We start from the raw sequence: 16003 nt of genomic DNA, 5'->3' as shown, positions 1-16003 counted from the left end.
GATGATTTTGGGGAAAAAAAAATAAAAAAAAATAAAAAAAATTCAGAAAAAACGGGAAAAAAACGGCCATATTTTTGGGATTTGGAAAATATTTTTTTTTTATTTTTTAGCATTATTTATAATTAAATACCGATTTTTAAAAAAAAAAATAAAAAAACGTTTAAACACAACGGCTATGCCGTTGACGAATGGGAGCGCGCCACGTGTGCGTCCGCTGGCACGGACGTGCTCGATACATCGAGCAGCGCCGTGCCAGCGGCGCGGCTGCATCGGCGGCGGTCCTGCGCCTTGCCAACGGCGCGGACGGCGGTGGCGTCTTTCGCCACCGCTGCGGATGCTCTTAGTTTGATTCTAAAATATTAAAAATTACTATAGACACTTCTAATTTTACAATTTTCACAAAGATCAAAGCTCGATTTGTTCGTTTTCTCTATAATTAAGTTTGTGTGGAAAAGAATAAATATTTGAAAAAGTTTCGTAATATTAGACGTCAATATCTCCAATTTAAAATTCGGTAAGATGAAAAAAAAAGTAAAGAATAAATAGATTGAACTTCAATTTTTTTGACAATAATCTATCTTTTCATATTTTAAGAAACATAATTGAAAATCAATGTATTTTTATTTCACAAAGCACATTTTACAGGCATTAAAAATTTGAAGTTCACTTATAAATAAAAATATAAACCTGCTTCAGTATTTTTTTGCGTATGAGAGAACTGGAGAAGAGGAGTTTAGAGTTGGTAATAATTATCATCACATTCTATGTTCAAACAAATGATGAATAATTTTCAACATTAATTTGCTGATAACGTTTATCTACAAACCTAGTTATGTAAACCTCAATGTTGGTGACACCATCAGCCTAATTACACATTTCAAACTGTATTCTGGTTTCTCATAATAAGCCATCTGAATACACAATGAAAATGCATCCATTGTTTTTGAACCTCCTTTCTCCATCATGTACTCCTTTTGGGATAAACATATCTTGGCTACGACCAACGCCTATCCAATCACGAGTACGTTTCTCACATACTATAACCGTACATAAACAGCACGTTTCACTCGGCTTCACTTTTGTAGTTAACCATATATATTGCTGCAATAGTTACCACTGCTCCAGCCAGTTGCACTGGTGAGAAAGTTTCATCGAGATATATGAAACTGCAGTTAAAGCCAAACTAAATCAACGTGCTAATAATATGATGATCGAAAGGAGAACTTTGATAAATGAGTCGGATATTCTTGCGACTTGGTTTTACATACAAGAATAAACAACAGAATCGTGGCTGTGTTAAATTTCTTACCCGAAAAGTGATGCAAACATTGGAGTCAAAAAGGTTAGGGAGCTGAGCTTTGTCAAGCTACCTGAATTGCAATATAAGATGGCCAGTCAAATTCACTGGTCAATGCATTACAGTACTTAAGAGCCAAAGAAAGACAAGTCCCACAGTTACCTCTTGTAGCATTGTAGAAGTAGACACCGTAGCTGATTGCACTACCAAAAATGGAAGTGTAAAGAAGGGCCAAAACATCACCTGTCGTAAGCTCATGAAAACTTGAGAGTGCAGGATCATGTTTAAGGATGGCGATTGCCATAAGAGGGAGGCCACCGATAACCATGTGCTGTAATTAGTTTGGGACATATTTTCAGAAAAATGCATCACTGCCGGTTGGATGATATAACGCATCATCCTTTCAATAAACAACAACTAATAGCGAATAACTCCTTCCTGAGGTTCAGACACTGTAGTGATACTTGGTCTTACAAATTCTAGGTATGCCTAGAAGTCTTAGGTCAGAAGTTCGCTGCAATTATATATTTTGGTGACCTCACGCATGCTTGCTAGTTAACAAAAATTTACGGGTAGAGGATATTCCAAGTAAATGTTACTCCTTCCGTCCCATAGTAGATGTCACACTTCCTTTTTAGTTTGTCCGACAAAAGATAGTCACATTTCCATTTTTGGAAAAAGTTCACTCTCACATTAATATAAAAATTATATTTTCTCTCTCCATTTAACACAGAAAACAAAACCTCCTAAAATCTAGTGCCGTCCCACAAGTGTGACATCTTCTATGGGACGGAGGGAGTACTATATACCAGTGTCAAATGCCTCCAACATCAGTTTAAAACTCAATATAACAATGCGTAACAGCTCCATACATCTAACCAATTGTATTAAATATATGGACTAGATGTGTAGTGATGAGAAACTCAAATATTGATCATACAAGTTAGTAAAACTTACCCATCCAGTAGCCATTACAGGATCTGAGTATTTGGAGACCCAACGGACCATCACGGTACCAATGGCCATACTTTGTGCAGCAAGAAACATCCACCATTCCCCACTTCCCCACAGGGAAAAGTTATTAGCATCAAAAGCAAGCGCAGGTACCTGCAGATTACGTGCAGCTTTGAAGATCAGACCACCTGCAATAGTGATTTTGCAGAATTTAGCAGGGAAAGTGATACGGATAATGGAAGAGAGATAGTAGCCCACAAATCTAGTTGAGTGGTAAGTTTGTTCAGCTAACTAATGGAGAAGATATGGGAGAAGAAATAGGCAATCTTGTTAAGTTGTTATTAGTTTTGCTGCATTAAATCATTTATAAATAGTGAGATTCTTGGCAGATTTGGGGGGGGGGGCGCTTGGAAAGTATCAGTTTAGGACGAGTTATCTCGTAGGCCTCTACGGAGGATTATCTTGGGCCTCTTCGGAGGATTTCTTTTATCATTTGTTACTTCCATTCTTGTTCATTCCCTTCTATTTTAATAATATCAGCCAAAGTGTGAGTTAGATATTCTGTCAAGCTCTTTTCATGCTTGATTAATTGAGTGACAGCCTTTACTCCTATCAATTTGGTGCGGTGAACGATGGTTAATTCCGGGACAGAAGCCACTCTTGCTGTGGTTGGATTGGAGAAGGCTATATTGCAGATGCAAAAGACGACAGATCGAATCAAAGCTTTGAGTTCTCAGATTGAGGATTTCATGTTGGAGTTTCGAGAGTTTTTTGTGTCTCCAACGATGACGTTTCCAAAGTTTGATGGATCTGAGGCTCTTGCCTGGCTTGCACGGGCAAACCAATATTTCCTCATCAACAAGACACCTTTGCATACACGTGTCGACGTAGCCATCAGCGCCATATCCGGATCAGCAATACCATGGTTACAATTGCTCCTCATGCGTTGTTCTTCGTTGTCGTGGGACAAATTCGCGCAAGAGTTGTTGCGCCGTTTTGGTGATTCAGAAGGATGGAAACCCAAGAGTGTTGCTGTTCGCAAGGAGATACCAACTATTACCACGTCAGCAATCCACACTGATATCGATACTAAAGAGATCAATAGCATGCCCCTGCCCTTGCAAGTGCAACTGCCCATTCCACCTCCAGTTTTGGTGCCTCTACCATCTCCTACCAGTCCACTTTCACCAGCAATTCCACCTACACTATCAACGGTGACAGCACCGCTGTTGTCCACCTCCAGCCCTGATATTCTGCAGTTTCAACCTCCTTTCTTGACTCCGCTGCAGCGTTTAGTTTCTGCGGCTACTGCTGACCATACCAAACTCATGGGTTCATCGACTCCACGGACAACAGCCATGATGACAGCACCTCTGTTGTCTGCCAACCCCGATAATTTGCAGATTCAGTTTCTGTTCTCCCTGCTGCGATGTCTAGTTTCCGCTGCCCACAAGTCCACGCCTATGGCGGTTTCCTTTCTGGGGTCTCTATTCTCATCAGCAGGCACCCCATTCTCCTATCTGGATAGGCTGCAACTCCTTCATATAGTTGGCCATCTTCTATGGTTCAATGCTCTGGCTACTACCCGACAGCATGAGTTTGAACCTCCACCGGACAAAGTACTTGGTTTCCATTTTGACCTCCGCCTTGAGGGCAAGGCTGTTTTGAGGGTGAGGCAGTTGATACGGATAATGGAAGAGAGATAGTAGCCCACAAATCTAGTTGAGTGGTTAGTTTGTTCAGCTACCTAATGGAGAAGATATGGGAGAAGAAATAGACAATCTTGTTAAGTTGTTATTAGTTTTGCTGCATTAAATCATTTATAAATAGTGAGATTCTTGGCAGATTGGTTGGGGGGGGGGCTTGGAAAGTATCAGTTTAGGACGAGTTATCTCGTAGGCCTCTGCGGAGGATTATCTTGGGCCTCTTCGGAGGATTTCTTTTATCATTTGTTACTTCCGTTCTTGTTCATTCCCTTCTATTTTAATAATATCAGCCAAAGTGTGAGTTAGATATTCTGTCAAGCTCTTTTCATGCTTGATTAATTGAGTGACAGCCTTTACTCCTATCAGAAAGGGTGCTGAGGAGCTATGCACGGAGGACTTCTGGTGTCCACACATTTGATTGGTATCCATATTTTCCAGATGATACTTGATAGGTATCCAGATTGAATCATACCAAAATGCAGAACAGCTTACGTTTTCAAGGAAATCCACTATGAAAAGGAAACGCTTCTTGCACATATGACAAGAAATGAGTAGTGTGGATATAATTCACTTGGATATTATTATGCTCTGGATAGCAAAAGTCTAATCTATCATTGACTATAGAATTCATGATTCGGCAGGACTAGATTTTCAGAATAAGGAAGAATAAGTAGCCCGGAATGTAGACACTTTGAAGATGCTTACCTGATATAAACGGGAAGTCCAAGGCCCGGGCTGACCCGACCACGACTCCCCTTAAGCTGCCCGGAAGGCCCGTCACGAGATCAATGAGACAAAGGCTTCGGGAAGGCGTTTCAAACTTCATTAGGAGGGGAATGGAGGAGGCAGATGGAATGCCCGGTCGGGCGAATCCACACCTCCAAAACGCCCGACCGGGCGTTTGTGCGCTGAGCATCGTCCACAGTCCAGAAAGTTCGCCCGACCGGGCGATTTCACCATCCCAGAACGCCCGACCGGGCGTTTGTGCGCTGAGCATCGTCCACAGTCCAGAAAGTTTGCCCGACCGGGCGATTTCACCATCCCAGAACGCCCGACCGGGCGTTTGAAGAAGCAGCGCCGAATCCAGAAAGTTCGCCCGACCGGGCGATTTCACTTTCCCAAAACGCCCGGCCGGGCGATTCAACTTTTACATCCGATTTTCCTTGTGTTTTTAGCCCTTTTCTTGGGTTTCCAACCCTAACTATAAATATCCTTTTTGTAAGACTTTAAGGGCAGACTTTGATGAATGTTATTATGAAGACTCCTTTGAGAGCATCTCCCATGTGAGATTTCTATCCAAATTCCTACATTGTAGGTTGCTTGTTTTATGTTCATTTGGCTAAATCAAGTATAGGTATGCATTTATGGTTGTGTAGTCATGAATGTGGAGCCAATGGAGTGTTTGCTTTGGGTGAAAGTAGCCTAGGGTTGCCCACATCTCTTTGTGGGAGGTCATAGGTCCTCAAAGAGGATTCCTCCTTCTTTACACTTTCTTCTCACCTTCTTTCTCTCCATCCAAAACCATTTTGAGTTTAGTTTTTGTGGCTAGCTCAACTTATCTTTACTTTATCTTTGAAAACACAAAAAATTGAAATCAAACACCGCTTTGGGTATTTCTTGGGCACATGGAAGGTTTCCCTCACAAGGAACCTTTATCATTTGGTATCTAGAGCCTAGGTGCCTACCAAGTGTTTGATTTTAAACCTCTATGAAATTTCATTTTCCTTGTTTTTCCTTATTTCTTTTGTTTTAGCCTTTGCTTGTTTATTGGTCAATTGTTGTAGGATTGAGCTGATTTTTGGTGTGCATGAACCTTGATATATGAACTATTGTCCTGAAAAATCTCAGCCAAAAATTCTATCATTTGATAGGTCAAATTAATGTGTGAAGTTGCTGCCCTGTTTTGTGCCCTAGTTTGACAGATTTGGGGAAAACGTAAAATCGAGGGTCTTCTCGAAAACCTGCTATATTGGGGATATTTTTCCCTCTTTCTAAACCCTTTAATCTTGTTATCTACCAAGTTTCATCAATTTTGGGGTTGGGTAGCCATATCAAAAAAATTTCCTAAAGATCAGCCAAGAGTTACATAAATTTTCAGCTCAACTAAGTTTGTTTGTTAGCTTCCTTAGGCATTGAACCTTACTTTCACATGCTTGATTGGCCTTACTTGCTTGGTTATATTGCCTATGTGTATACCTTGATTGATTTGTCTTAGCGCTTGCATTTTGGAAGTTGGATATTGAGAGTGAGTGAACCTAGCCCTCACTATATTCTAAGCCTTTTTCCGAGTGACATTGGTGAGTGAATTGGGGGTGGGATTACCAATTGGGAAGTGAGTTCTTACTAAAATCTCCCCTTCTTGTGTGTGTGAGTGTGGATTTTACTAACCCTTAGGACTAGATCCTAGTTTTTTTTTTTATTTCTTATTGTAGGTACCATTGTGAATGCCACCTCGTACTAGATCCACCACGATGGGGGATCCGCAACCGGGTGCGAGCACGAGTCTTAGTGTGGCGGGGGATGAGTTGAAAAACTTGATGGAAAAAATTATGACGGATTTGAGGGATCTAAAAGAAGGCCAAACCACAATGCATGTCACTCAAGATGCTATGTTCGGGGATTTGAAGGAACTCAAGGTGAACCAAGCATCCATCCATGAAAACCAAACTTTTCTCCACGACGAGCTCAACGCTTTGAAGGCCGTGCGACTATCAAGGTCAAACACCCCTAGGAGCAATCACACACATCATGATGCCTCCGAGGGGAGTAATGGAGAGGAAGAGCCATATGGTTGGTACGATCATGGGGGGCGCGGGGGACAAGGAGGAGGACGGAATGGGAATAGGAATGGTAGGTTCGGGAACATGATGGGCGGAAGAGGAAATGGAAACATGGGGCACCATGGGTGGAATGGTAGGCATGGAAGATATAGAAACTATGAGGAGGAGATGGAGCCGCGGTATGATGATCCCACCAAGTCTATCAAGCACACATTTCCCGAGTTCCACGGCAAGTTTGATCCCGAGGCCTACTTGGAATGGGAGTCACAAATGAGCAAAATTTTCTCACTCCATAACTTTTTGGAAGGTGATAAGGTGAAGGTGGCAATAGCCGAGTTTCGTGGCAATGCGGATACATGGTGGAATGATACGATGAGGAGGAGAAGGATGGTTAGGGGAGGGGAAGTGGGTTCGTGGGCGGAGTTGTGTGAGCTCATGAGGACTACCTTTGTACCAAAGTCCTATTTCCTCCGACTTCGAGGGGAGTTTCAAGATTTGAAGCAAGGGACGAAGAGCGTAATGGAGTACTACTATGAACTCCTATCATTGATGAGCAAGGTAGGGGTGGAGGAGCGAGAAGAGGCGACTCAAGATCGATTTATCCATGGCCTTAACATCAACTTGAAGCACAAGGTGCAAGTGGAGGCATTGAGGGGAATTTCCTTGGACGAGGTGATTGGGTTTGCCGACACTTTTGAGAGGCAAAGTAAGGAGTTGGTTTCTAGCCGGGCTAAATGGGCGTCTAGCCAAACCGGAGGGACGGGGACTAGCAAGTGGAGTGCTCCCGGCAAGAAGGTGGAAAACATGGCCAATCCAAACACCCAAGGGAGGCCGATCGCGAAGGCTCTACCGGGTACTCAACCTATTAAAGCTATAGCCCCTATGGAAGACAAGAAGGTTCAATGTTTCAAGTGCAAGGGGTATGGCCATTATGCACGCGAGTGCCCAAACCAACGGGTAATGGTTATCGGGCAAGATGGTAGCGTGTATAGTGAGGAAGATGAAGAAGATGGGGAGGGTGTGGGCACTAAAGAAGTGAGCCCGGACACCGACATAGCTTTTTCTAGTGGCGAAGAAGAAGATACACCCTTAAGGGCTATGGTTGTACTCCGAATGCTCAATGTACAACCCAACCTTGAGGAGCATAAGGAGCAAAGGTGCAACATCTTTCATATGAAGTGTAAGGTGAAGTCCAAGACGTGCTTGGTCATCATAGATGGAGGGAGTTGTACAAATGTGGTGTGTGACCGGTTGGTGGCCAAGTTGGGATTGAAGGTACTTAAACACCCAAACCCCTACAAATTGCAATGGTTAGGGGACTCCGGAGAGTTGAGGGTGAAGGCTCAATGCAAAGTTCCATTGAAGATTGGAGAAGTTGAGGAAGACATCCTATGTGATATCATTCCTATGACGGCATGTCATGTTTTGCTAGGGAGGCCATGGGAGTTTGATAGAAGGGCCTACAAAAATGGCTTCACGAATGAGTATTTCTACATGCTCAACGGGTTGAAGGTTCGTTTGAAGCCATTGCTACCTAGTGCCGTGTTTGAGGCTAGCCAACATCTACAAAAGGAAAGAGAGAGAGATAGGGAAAAAAGGCTAGTAGAAGAATGTGAGCTAAAAAAGCCAAGTGAGAGTGGGGGTGGTGAGAGAAAAATAAAAGCGCCCAAAGGAGAGCACCCACAAACAAGAGGGGGAAAGGAATGTTTGATAGCTAGTAAAACCGACCTTGGGTGGGCACTAAACAATCACCCCTCCGTTCTCCTCGTGGTCCGTAAGGATTTGTGCTTAGCTACTAACCTTGACCCGTATCCTTTGATTGTCCAAAGTGTGTTGCAGGAATTTGAAGATGTATTCCCGGAAGAACTCCCGAGTGAACTCCCTCCCATGAGGGGGATCGAGCATCAAATTGACCTTTTGCCGGGATCATCACTCCCAAACCGGGCCGCATACAAGGCGAACCCCAAGGAGACACAAGAGCTACAAAGGCAAGTCGAGGAACTCCTTGCCAAAGGTCTAATTCGTGAATCTCTATCTCCTTGTGCCGTACCCGTCATTCTTGTACCTAAGAAGGACGGAAGTTGGAGGATGTGTGTAGATTGTAGGGCAATTAACAAAATCACCATCAAATATAGACACCCTATACCTAGGTTAGACGACATGTTAGAGGATCTTTGTGGCTCTATATGTTTTTCTAAAATTGATTTGGCTAGTGGATATCACCAAATTCGCATGAAAGAGGGAGATGAATGGAAAACCGCTTTCAAAACCAAATTTGGCTTATATGAATGGCTTGTGATGCCTTTTGGTTTGACTAATGCCCCTTCTACATTCATGCGTTTGATGAATCATGTACTTCGTCCTTTTATTGGGAAATTTGTGGTGGTATATTTTGATGATATCTTGATTTATAGTCGTAGTGTTGAAGAGCATGCTAGTCATCTTAGGAATGTGCTTGAAGTGTTGAGAATGCATACTTTATATGCCAAGTTGCCTAAATGCACTTTTTGTGTTGAGGAAGTTGTGTTTCTTGGTTTTGTTGTGGGAAAGGAAGGAGTGCGGGTAGATGAGGAAAAGGTGAAAGCCATTAGGGAATGGCCAACACCTAGGAATGTGAGTGAGGTTAGGTCCTTTCATGGCCTTGCTAGCTTCTATAGGAGGTTTGTTAGGGATTTTTCCACAAAAGCTTCACCCTTGAACCACCTTGTCAAAAAAAATGTTGAGTTTAAGTGGGGGGAGGAGCAAGAGAGAGCGTTTAGTACTTTGAAAAATGACCTCACGCATGCTCCCTTACTAGCACTCCCCAATTTTGATAAAACTTTTGAACTTGAGTGTGATGCAAGTGGTGTGGGGATCGGGGGAGTTCTCATGCAAGAGGGTAAGCCCATAGCTTACTTCTCGGAAAAAACTAAATCAAGCCCAATTGAACTACCCCACATACGACAAGGAGTTGTATGCTATAGTCCGTTGCCTTGAGAATTGGCAACACTACTTGATGCACAAGGAGTTTGTGATACACACGGATCATGAGTCTATTAAGTTCTTAGGAGGTCAACATAAACTTGATAAAAGGCATGCTAAATGGAGTGTTTTCCTAGAGACTTTTCCCTATGTCATTAGGTACAAGAAGGGAAAGGACAATGTGGTTGCCGATGCTCTTTCTAGGAAGCCTTTTGAGACCTTGCATGATGGCACTTTACTTGTGAGTGATACCGTGTGTTTGAGAAAGCGTGTGCTTACTATGTGTGCCTCCAAATATGTTGGATTTGAGTTTATTAAAGACCTTTATGAGCATGATCATGACTTTTCTTCTATTTACGGAGCTTGTGAAAAAGGTGCTTTTGATAAATACTATAAGTTGGATGGCTATCTTTTTAGAGAGAATAGGTTGTGCATACCTTCATGCTCTTTGAGAAACTTGTTGATTAAGGAGGCTCACCTAGGGGGCCTAATGGGTCATTTTGGGTTGCTTAAAACTTTTGACATACTAAGTGAGCATTTCTTTTGGCCTTGCATGAAGAAGCATGTTGAAAAGTTTTGTAGTAGTTGCTTAGAGTGTAGGCAAGCCAAGTCTAAATCTAACAATTATGGTCTTTACACCCCTTTGCCTACTCCTACACATCCTTGGGTAGACTTGTCCATGGACTTTGTTCTAGGTCTCCCAATGTCTCCTCGGAAAAATGATAGCATCTTTGTGGTGGTGGATAGGTTTTCCAAAATGGCTCACTTCATTCCATGTCGGAAGACAAGTGATGCCAAATTCATTGCTAGTTTATTTTTCAAGGAGGTTGTAAGAATCCATGGGGTCCCGAGAACTATTGTAAGTGATAGAGACGTCAAATTTTTGAGTTTCTTTTGGAAAACGCTTTGGGGTAGGATGGGCACCAAACTTCTTTTCTCTACCACCGCACATCCCCAAACGGATGGTCAAACGGAAGTCGTAAACCGCTCATTGGGAACTCTTCTCCGTGCCTTGGTTTTTGAAAATAAAACTTCTTGGGAAGAATGTTTGCCTATAGCCGAATTTGCTTATAATAGGACCATACATTCCACCACCCAACAATCTCCTTTTGAGGTTGTCTATGGTTTCAATCCACTCACCCCGTTGGACTTGTCCACGGCCGATTTGCCTTTGTCTTATATGGTTGATGTAGGTGGGATGAAGAAGGCCAAGTTTGTACAAGACTTGCACACTCGAGTGCAAGAACGAATCCGCAAGATGGGGGAACAAGTAGCTCAAAGGGTGAACAAAGGGCGAAAGAAAATGTTGTTCAACCCCGGAGATTGGGTTTGGGTACACTTTCGGAAAATACGTTTTCCCGACAAAGCAAAATCCAAGCTTGCCCCGCGAGGGGATGGCCCATTTATGGTCCTAGAGCGTGTGAACGACAATGCCTACATCATTGATCTTCCCGGTGAGTATAACGTGAGTTGTACTTTTAATGTGGCTGACTTGAGCCCGTTTGATTTTGTAGGGGACGACCCAGATTTGAGGACAAATCCTTCTCAAGAGGGAGAGGATGATATAAACGGGAAGTCCAAGGCCCGGGCTGACCCGACCACGACTCCCCTTAAGCTGCCCGGAAGGCCCGTCACGAGATCAATGAGACAAAGGCTTCGGGAAGGCGTTTCAAACTTCATTAGGAGGGGAATGGAGGAGGCAGATGGAATGCCCGGTCGGGCGAATCCACACCTCCAAAACGCCCGACCGGGCGTTTGTGCGCTGAGCATCGTCCACAGTCCAGAAAGTTCGCCCGACCGGGCGATTTCACCATCCCAGAACGCCCGACCGGGCGTTTGTGCGCTGAGCATCGTCCACAGTCCAGAAAGTTTGCCCGACCGGGCGATTTCACCATCCCAGAACGCCCGACCGGGCGTTTGAAGAAGCAGCGCCGAATCCAGAAAGTTCGCCCGACCGGGCGATTTCACTTTCCCAAAACGCCCGACCGGGCGATTCAACTTTTACATCCGATTTTCCTTGTGTTTTTAGCCCTTTTCTTGGGTTTCCAACCCTAACTATAAATATCCTTTTTGTAAGACTTTAAGGGCAGACTTTGATGAATGTTATTATGAAGACTCCTTTGAGAGCATCTCCCATGTGAGATTTCTATCCAAATTCCTACATTGTAGGTTGCTTGTTTTATGTTCATTTGGCTAAATCAAGTATAGGTATGCATTTATGGTTGTGTAGTCATGAATGTGGAGCCAATGGAGTGTTTGCTTTGGGTGAAAGTAGCCTAGGGTTGCCCACATCTCTTTGTGGGAGGTCATAGGTCCTCAAAGAGGATTCCTCCTTCTTTACACTTTCTTCTCACCTTCTTTCTCTCCATCCAAAACCATTTTGAGTTTAGTTTTTGTGGCTAGCTCAACTTATCTTTACTTTATCTTTGAAAACACAAAAAAATTGAAATCAAACACCGCTTTGGGTATTTCTTGGGCACATGGAAGGTTTCCCTCACAAGGAACCTTTATCATTACCTCAAGAAGTAAAAGTCCTATAACACCAAGGACTAGTCCAGCTGCTCCAATGTATCCTATTGATTCTCCAAATAATAAGGATGCAAGAATAGCCACGGTTAGAGGTTGAGAATCAATTATTACCTGCAACACATTGGATAAGACCTTGTTAAATAAATATTAATAGCTTATTCCAAAGACAAAAAAGAATATAGCATCTCTAGTGAATCTTTTCACGGATAACATCTGTAGAGCAAGGTTCTAATATGGCTACAAGTGCACATGTCCTTCCATATGTCAGTACTGACAAGGATATAACAAGTAGCTAGAACCTACCCCTTCAAGGGCTGTTTCGATGAACTTATGAGCTCTTCAAAACAACTTACAAGATGGTTTAGAGCTTACAAGCTGCTTCAGTATGGCCTAGAACAATTTAAGGTATGCCAAAATACAAAGCTAACTGTTTTTCAGAAAATAAGAGGATCCAACTTTTACTAGCAATAAATATTGTGTTGGCAAACCTCTTATATTTAGTTATAACAGTTACAGATTTATAATTACTAACATCTTATAAACTCAACCGTCCTATCACCCCAACAACATCATATTTGAAAAACAAGATCTTAATTCTATCATCATGGAAAGCATACATGAAAACATTTTCCAAGGTGATTCATTTAAGCTTCGAGCCATGTGACACCTCCAGAAGGCACTGCCAAAAATAGTAGTCCATTGAAATAGAAAATTTGTACAGATTGAAGAAAATTGGTTTAATGATGATCTATCCAATAACCACATTTTCGTTGAGTAGATTCCATATATCCGACTTAATATGACAATGTGCAACTTAATGAACAATTTCATTATAAGGAAAAGCAAAAACAATCATCCAACTTACACTGCCCAAACCAGCAGTCGTCCTCTCCAATCCTTGAGCGAGAAAACCCTGCTCGCGGTGAGTCAAAGTGAGGATGCAAAAAACACAATCTAATCTATGTTTCTGATTTAATGGATACTAAATAGGGACCTGGAAGCAGGAAGCATCAATGGCAGCAAAAGCTGAGATGGAGAGCCAAGCATTGAATCCGGAAGGCAAAGCTCTTCCCCTGGAAGCGGCGAAGGCTACCAACAAGAGCCCCGACGGAATTAGCCTAAACGCCGCCACAACGAAGGGCCCCGTTTTAGGGAGAACTTCCTTCATTGCCACCATGGCCGTTCCCCAGAAGAAGAAGGGCGATATCAGAAGCCCCCATTCCAACGCCAATTCAACCAACGCCGACGCTGTATCTCTCGCCTCCCCTCTCACCTGCTCCGATTCTTCACTGATCACGCATTCCACATCCAGCCCGGTGCCTATGCAGTCGATCTCGTTGGACTCGGTTTTGAACTCCGATTCTGTGGCCTTGCTCTTCGCTGAGAAATTGGACGGAGCGATTTGATTAATAGGGTTCCTAATCGATTGCGAGAAGGCATTCCGCCTCTGGAGAGTAATTGTGAAGGTGTTGGGAGTTCTGGCGGCGGCGTAAATGGCGGTGGTGACGGCGAAGGTAGAGCTACAACAGCAATTCCACGCCATTTTGTGTGATACAGTGAGAGTTTGTCATGGACATGAAACCTCTTTATTTACATAACACAGTGTGATTAATATATGTGGATATGCGTATGCCCACACGATTCATGTTCGGTGATCACCAATCATATCCATCTGAGATCGTTGTTAAATTGAATTGTTCACTCAAATAAATAAATACTAATAAAATATGAAATAAACTTTTTTCTCATTTTTTTTTATTATTTATGAATCATCGTTGTTTTAATTATTTTTTTTCCTTTTCTCTTATTTTATAAATTATACGTGTATCTTCAATTAGTCTATTTCTATAAGATAGAAACTATAATTTAATAGTACTATCTTTGTTCCACAATAAGTGTCATATTTTGTCATTTCGGTTCGTCTCATAATAAGAGTCACATTTCACTTTTACCATAAATGGTAAGTAGACTCCACATTCCACCAACTAATTTAACTCACATTTTATTATGAAACTAATATATATAAAAGTGAGACTCATAATCCAGTAACTTACTCAACTCATTTTTCTAACTCGTGCCCACACTAAATGTGACACTTAGGTATTAAGAATTATGAATAAAATAAATTAATGTAATATGAGTTCCATTAAAATTAAATAAAATAATTGATAGAAATCATGCGCAAGTAAGAAAATAAGATAATTGATAAGGACTATGGGGAATGGGGATATCTTTTTCTTAAACTTCTAAACGTGATACAGAAATTTCAATTGTATATTTAGTTTAACTGAAAATTAAGTGAATTCTATTTAAGATGATACATCGTTTATTGAATTTGAATGCACACAAATTGTTTCCCAAATATTACGTCACAAGCAAAATCCAAGAATTGATTATCGGCAACCCTTTCATCTCATGTTCCAACTATTGTGAATATATTGCAGTTCCATGTTTCCAATGATGTCATAGGTGATTTTCAAAAATTTAATTGAATTAGTTTCACAAATATTAACCAAGACTGCAAATTGATTAATTATAAAAAAGTTATCAAATTAACAAGCATGTTGGCTAGCCCAAAACTAAATGTGTAAGATTAGGTCTGAAAATTTTCTTATATAATAAAATTTCACCACAATTAACATGCAATTAGAATAAAAGTATAAAACTGATAATAAATCCGATGAACTAATCTAATTGACATGACTAGATACAATTAAGAAATTTCAATAAAATAAATATACTAGTGAAATTGATCTATAATTAAGTTACATAAGAGTACTAGCAATAAATTTTTAACAAATAAGATAACATAGAGCCATATGAAAAGAAAATAAAAGAACACCAAATATAAACAAATACTATAAAAATAGTCAAAATCGGGAAATAAGTCGGCCGTTTAATTATTATTATAAGGCATGTACAACGCAATCTCTTTGTCGTGTTCTAAGATAGAGATCGGACATTGGACATTGTTGCAAGCGTTCCTTCACCCACCTATTCATGAGACGAGTAATGTGAGGGGGAGTTGTCCCTCCATGCGCCCCACACCTTCTCCACCAATGGACGATCAACGTAATGCCTATTCGCTGGCATGCAAGTGAACTTCGTAAGAAAAATTAATTTAAAATTGAACCCTATGTTTGAAATATATTCGTTATTCAACGAAAATCTCTTTTAATTGGTTTTACGAAGGTAACCTTAGCTCGTCTAGCTCTAGCAATGCAACCAACCCCACACACCAAGCCACACGCAACTGTTGACAATATCTAACCAAACACATTTGAAAAAAAATTAGGCCACAATAATTAATTAATGATTTAAATTTGGAATATGCATTTTTTTCACTTACAATAAAAATGTAATTTTAGAGCTTATTACATATATTGTCTAATTTTCACTAAAATGTACTACTACCTCCATCTAAAAGATAGTCTTAAGGACCGTTTGATAAGAAAGGTGGCCCAATATGGGAAGATAGGGGTAAATACATAACTCATACAAATTGTTTCATATTTGTTTTATATCAGTACAAAAAGTTTGAAGTTTAAATAAGTCATATAAAAAGTTCCATTTGTGTTTCAGTTTAGTAAATTCCGTTATTTTTGTTTAAACAGTGTTAACTCTTTGTCTATATGAAGTAAAAAATGTTTCATAATTGTTTCATGTTGGTACAAATATTTTTATCATTGTTTCATATTGGTACAAAAAAATTCATCATTGTTTTATGGTTTGTGCATCACATAGACAAAGAGTTAACGTCGGTTAAACAAAAATAA

The 16003-nt window shown here is 41.1% G+C and overlaps 1 protein-coding gene across 2 annotated transcripts; it reads right to left on the bottom strand.

Moving 5' to 3' along the window:
• Positions 1–732: 732 nt before the first annotated feature.
• On the bottom strand, positions 733–13832 carry LOC121762052 (WAT1-related protein At3g02690, chloroplastic-like). 2 transcript variants are annotated; one of them, XM_042157808.1, is made up of 7 exons: positions 13222–13832; positions 13093–13140; positions 12216–12338; positions 2255–2404; positions 1460–1628; positions 1310–1370; positions 733–1134 (listed from the first exon to the last, which is right to left on the bottom strand). In XM_042157808.1, the coding sequence occupies exons 1-7, from the start codon at positions 13768–13770 to the stop codon at positions 1086–1088; spliced, it is 1149 nt and encodes a 382-aa protein (XP_042013742.1). In that variant the 5' UTR covers positions 13771–13832; the 3' UTR covers positions 733–1085. The 2 variants fall into 2 exon arrangements, with proteins under 2 accessions (XP_042013742.1, XP_042013741.1); XM_042157807.1 differs by having other exon boundaries at positions 733–1166; positions 13222–13830.
• Positions 13833–16003: the final 2171 nt, after the last annotated feature.

The sequence above is a fragment of the Salvia splendens genome, chromosome 13, assembly GCF_004379255.2.
Source record: "Salvia splendens isolate huo1 chromosome 13, SspV2, whole genome shotgun sequence".
NCBI classification, from domain to species: domain Eukaryota; kingdom Viridiplantae; phylum Streptophyta; class Magnoliopsida; order Lamiales; family Lamiaceae; genus Salvia; species Salvia splendens.
The sequence above is the reverse complement of the archived record's forward strand: the minus strand, read 5'-3'. Positions and strand labels throughout refer to the sequence as shown.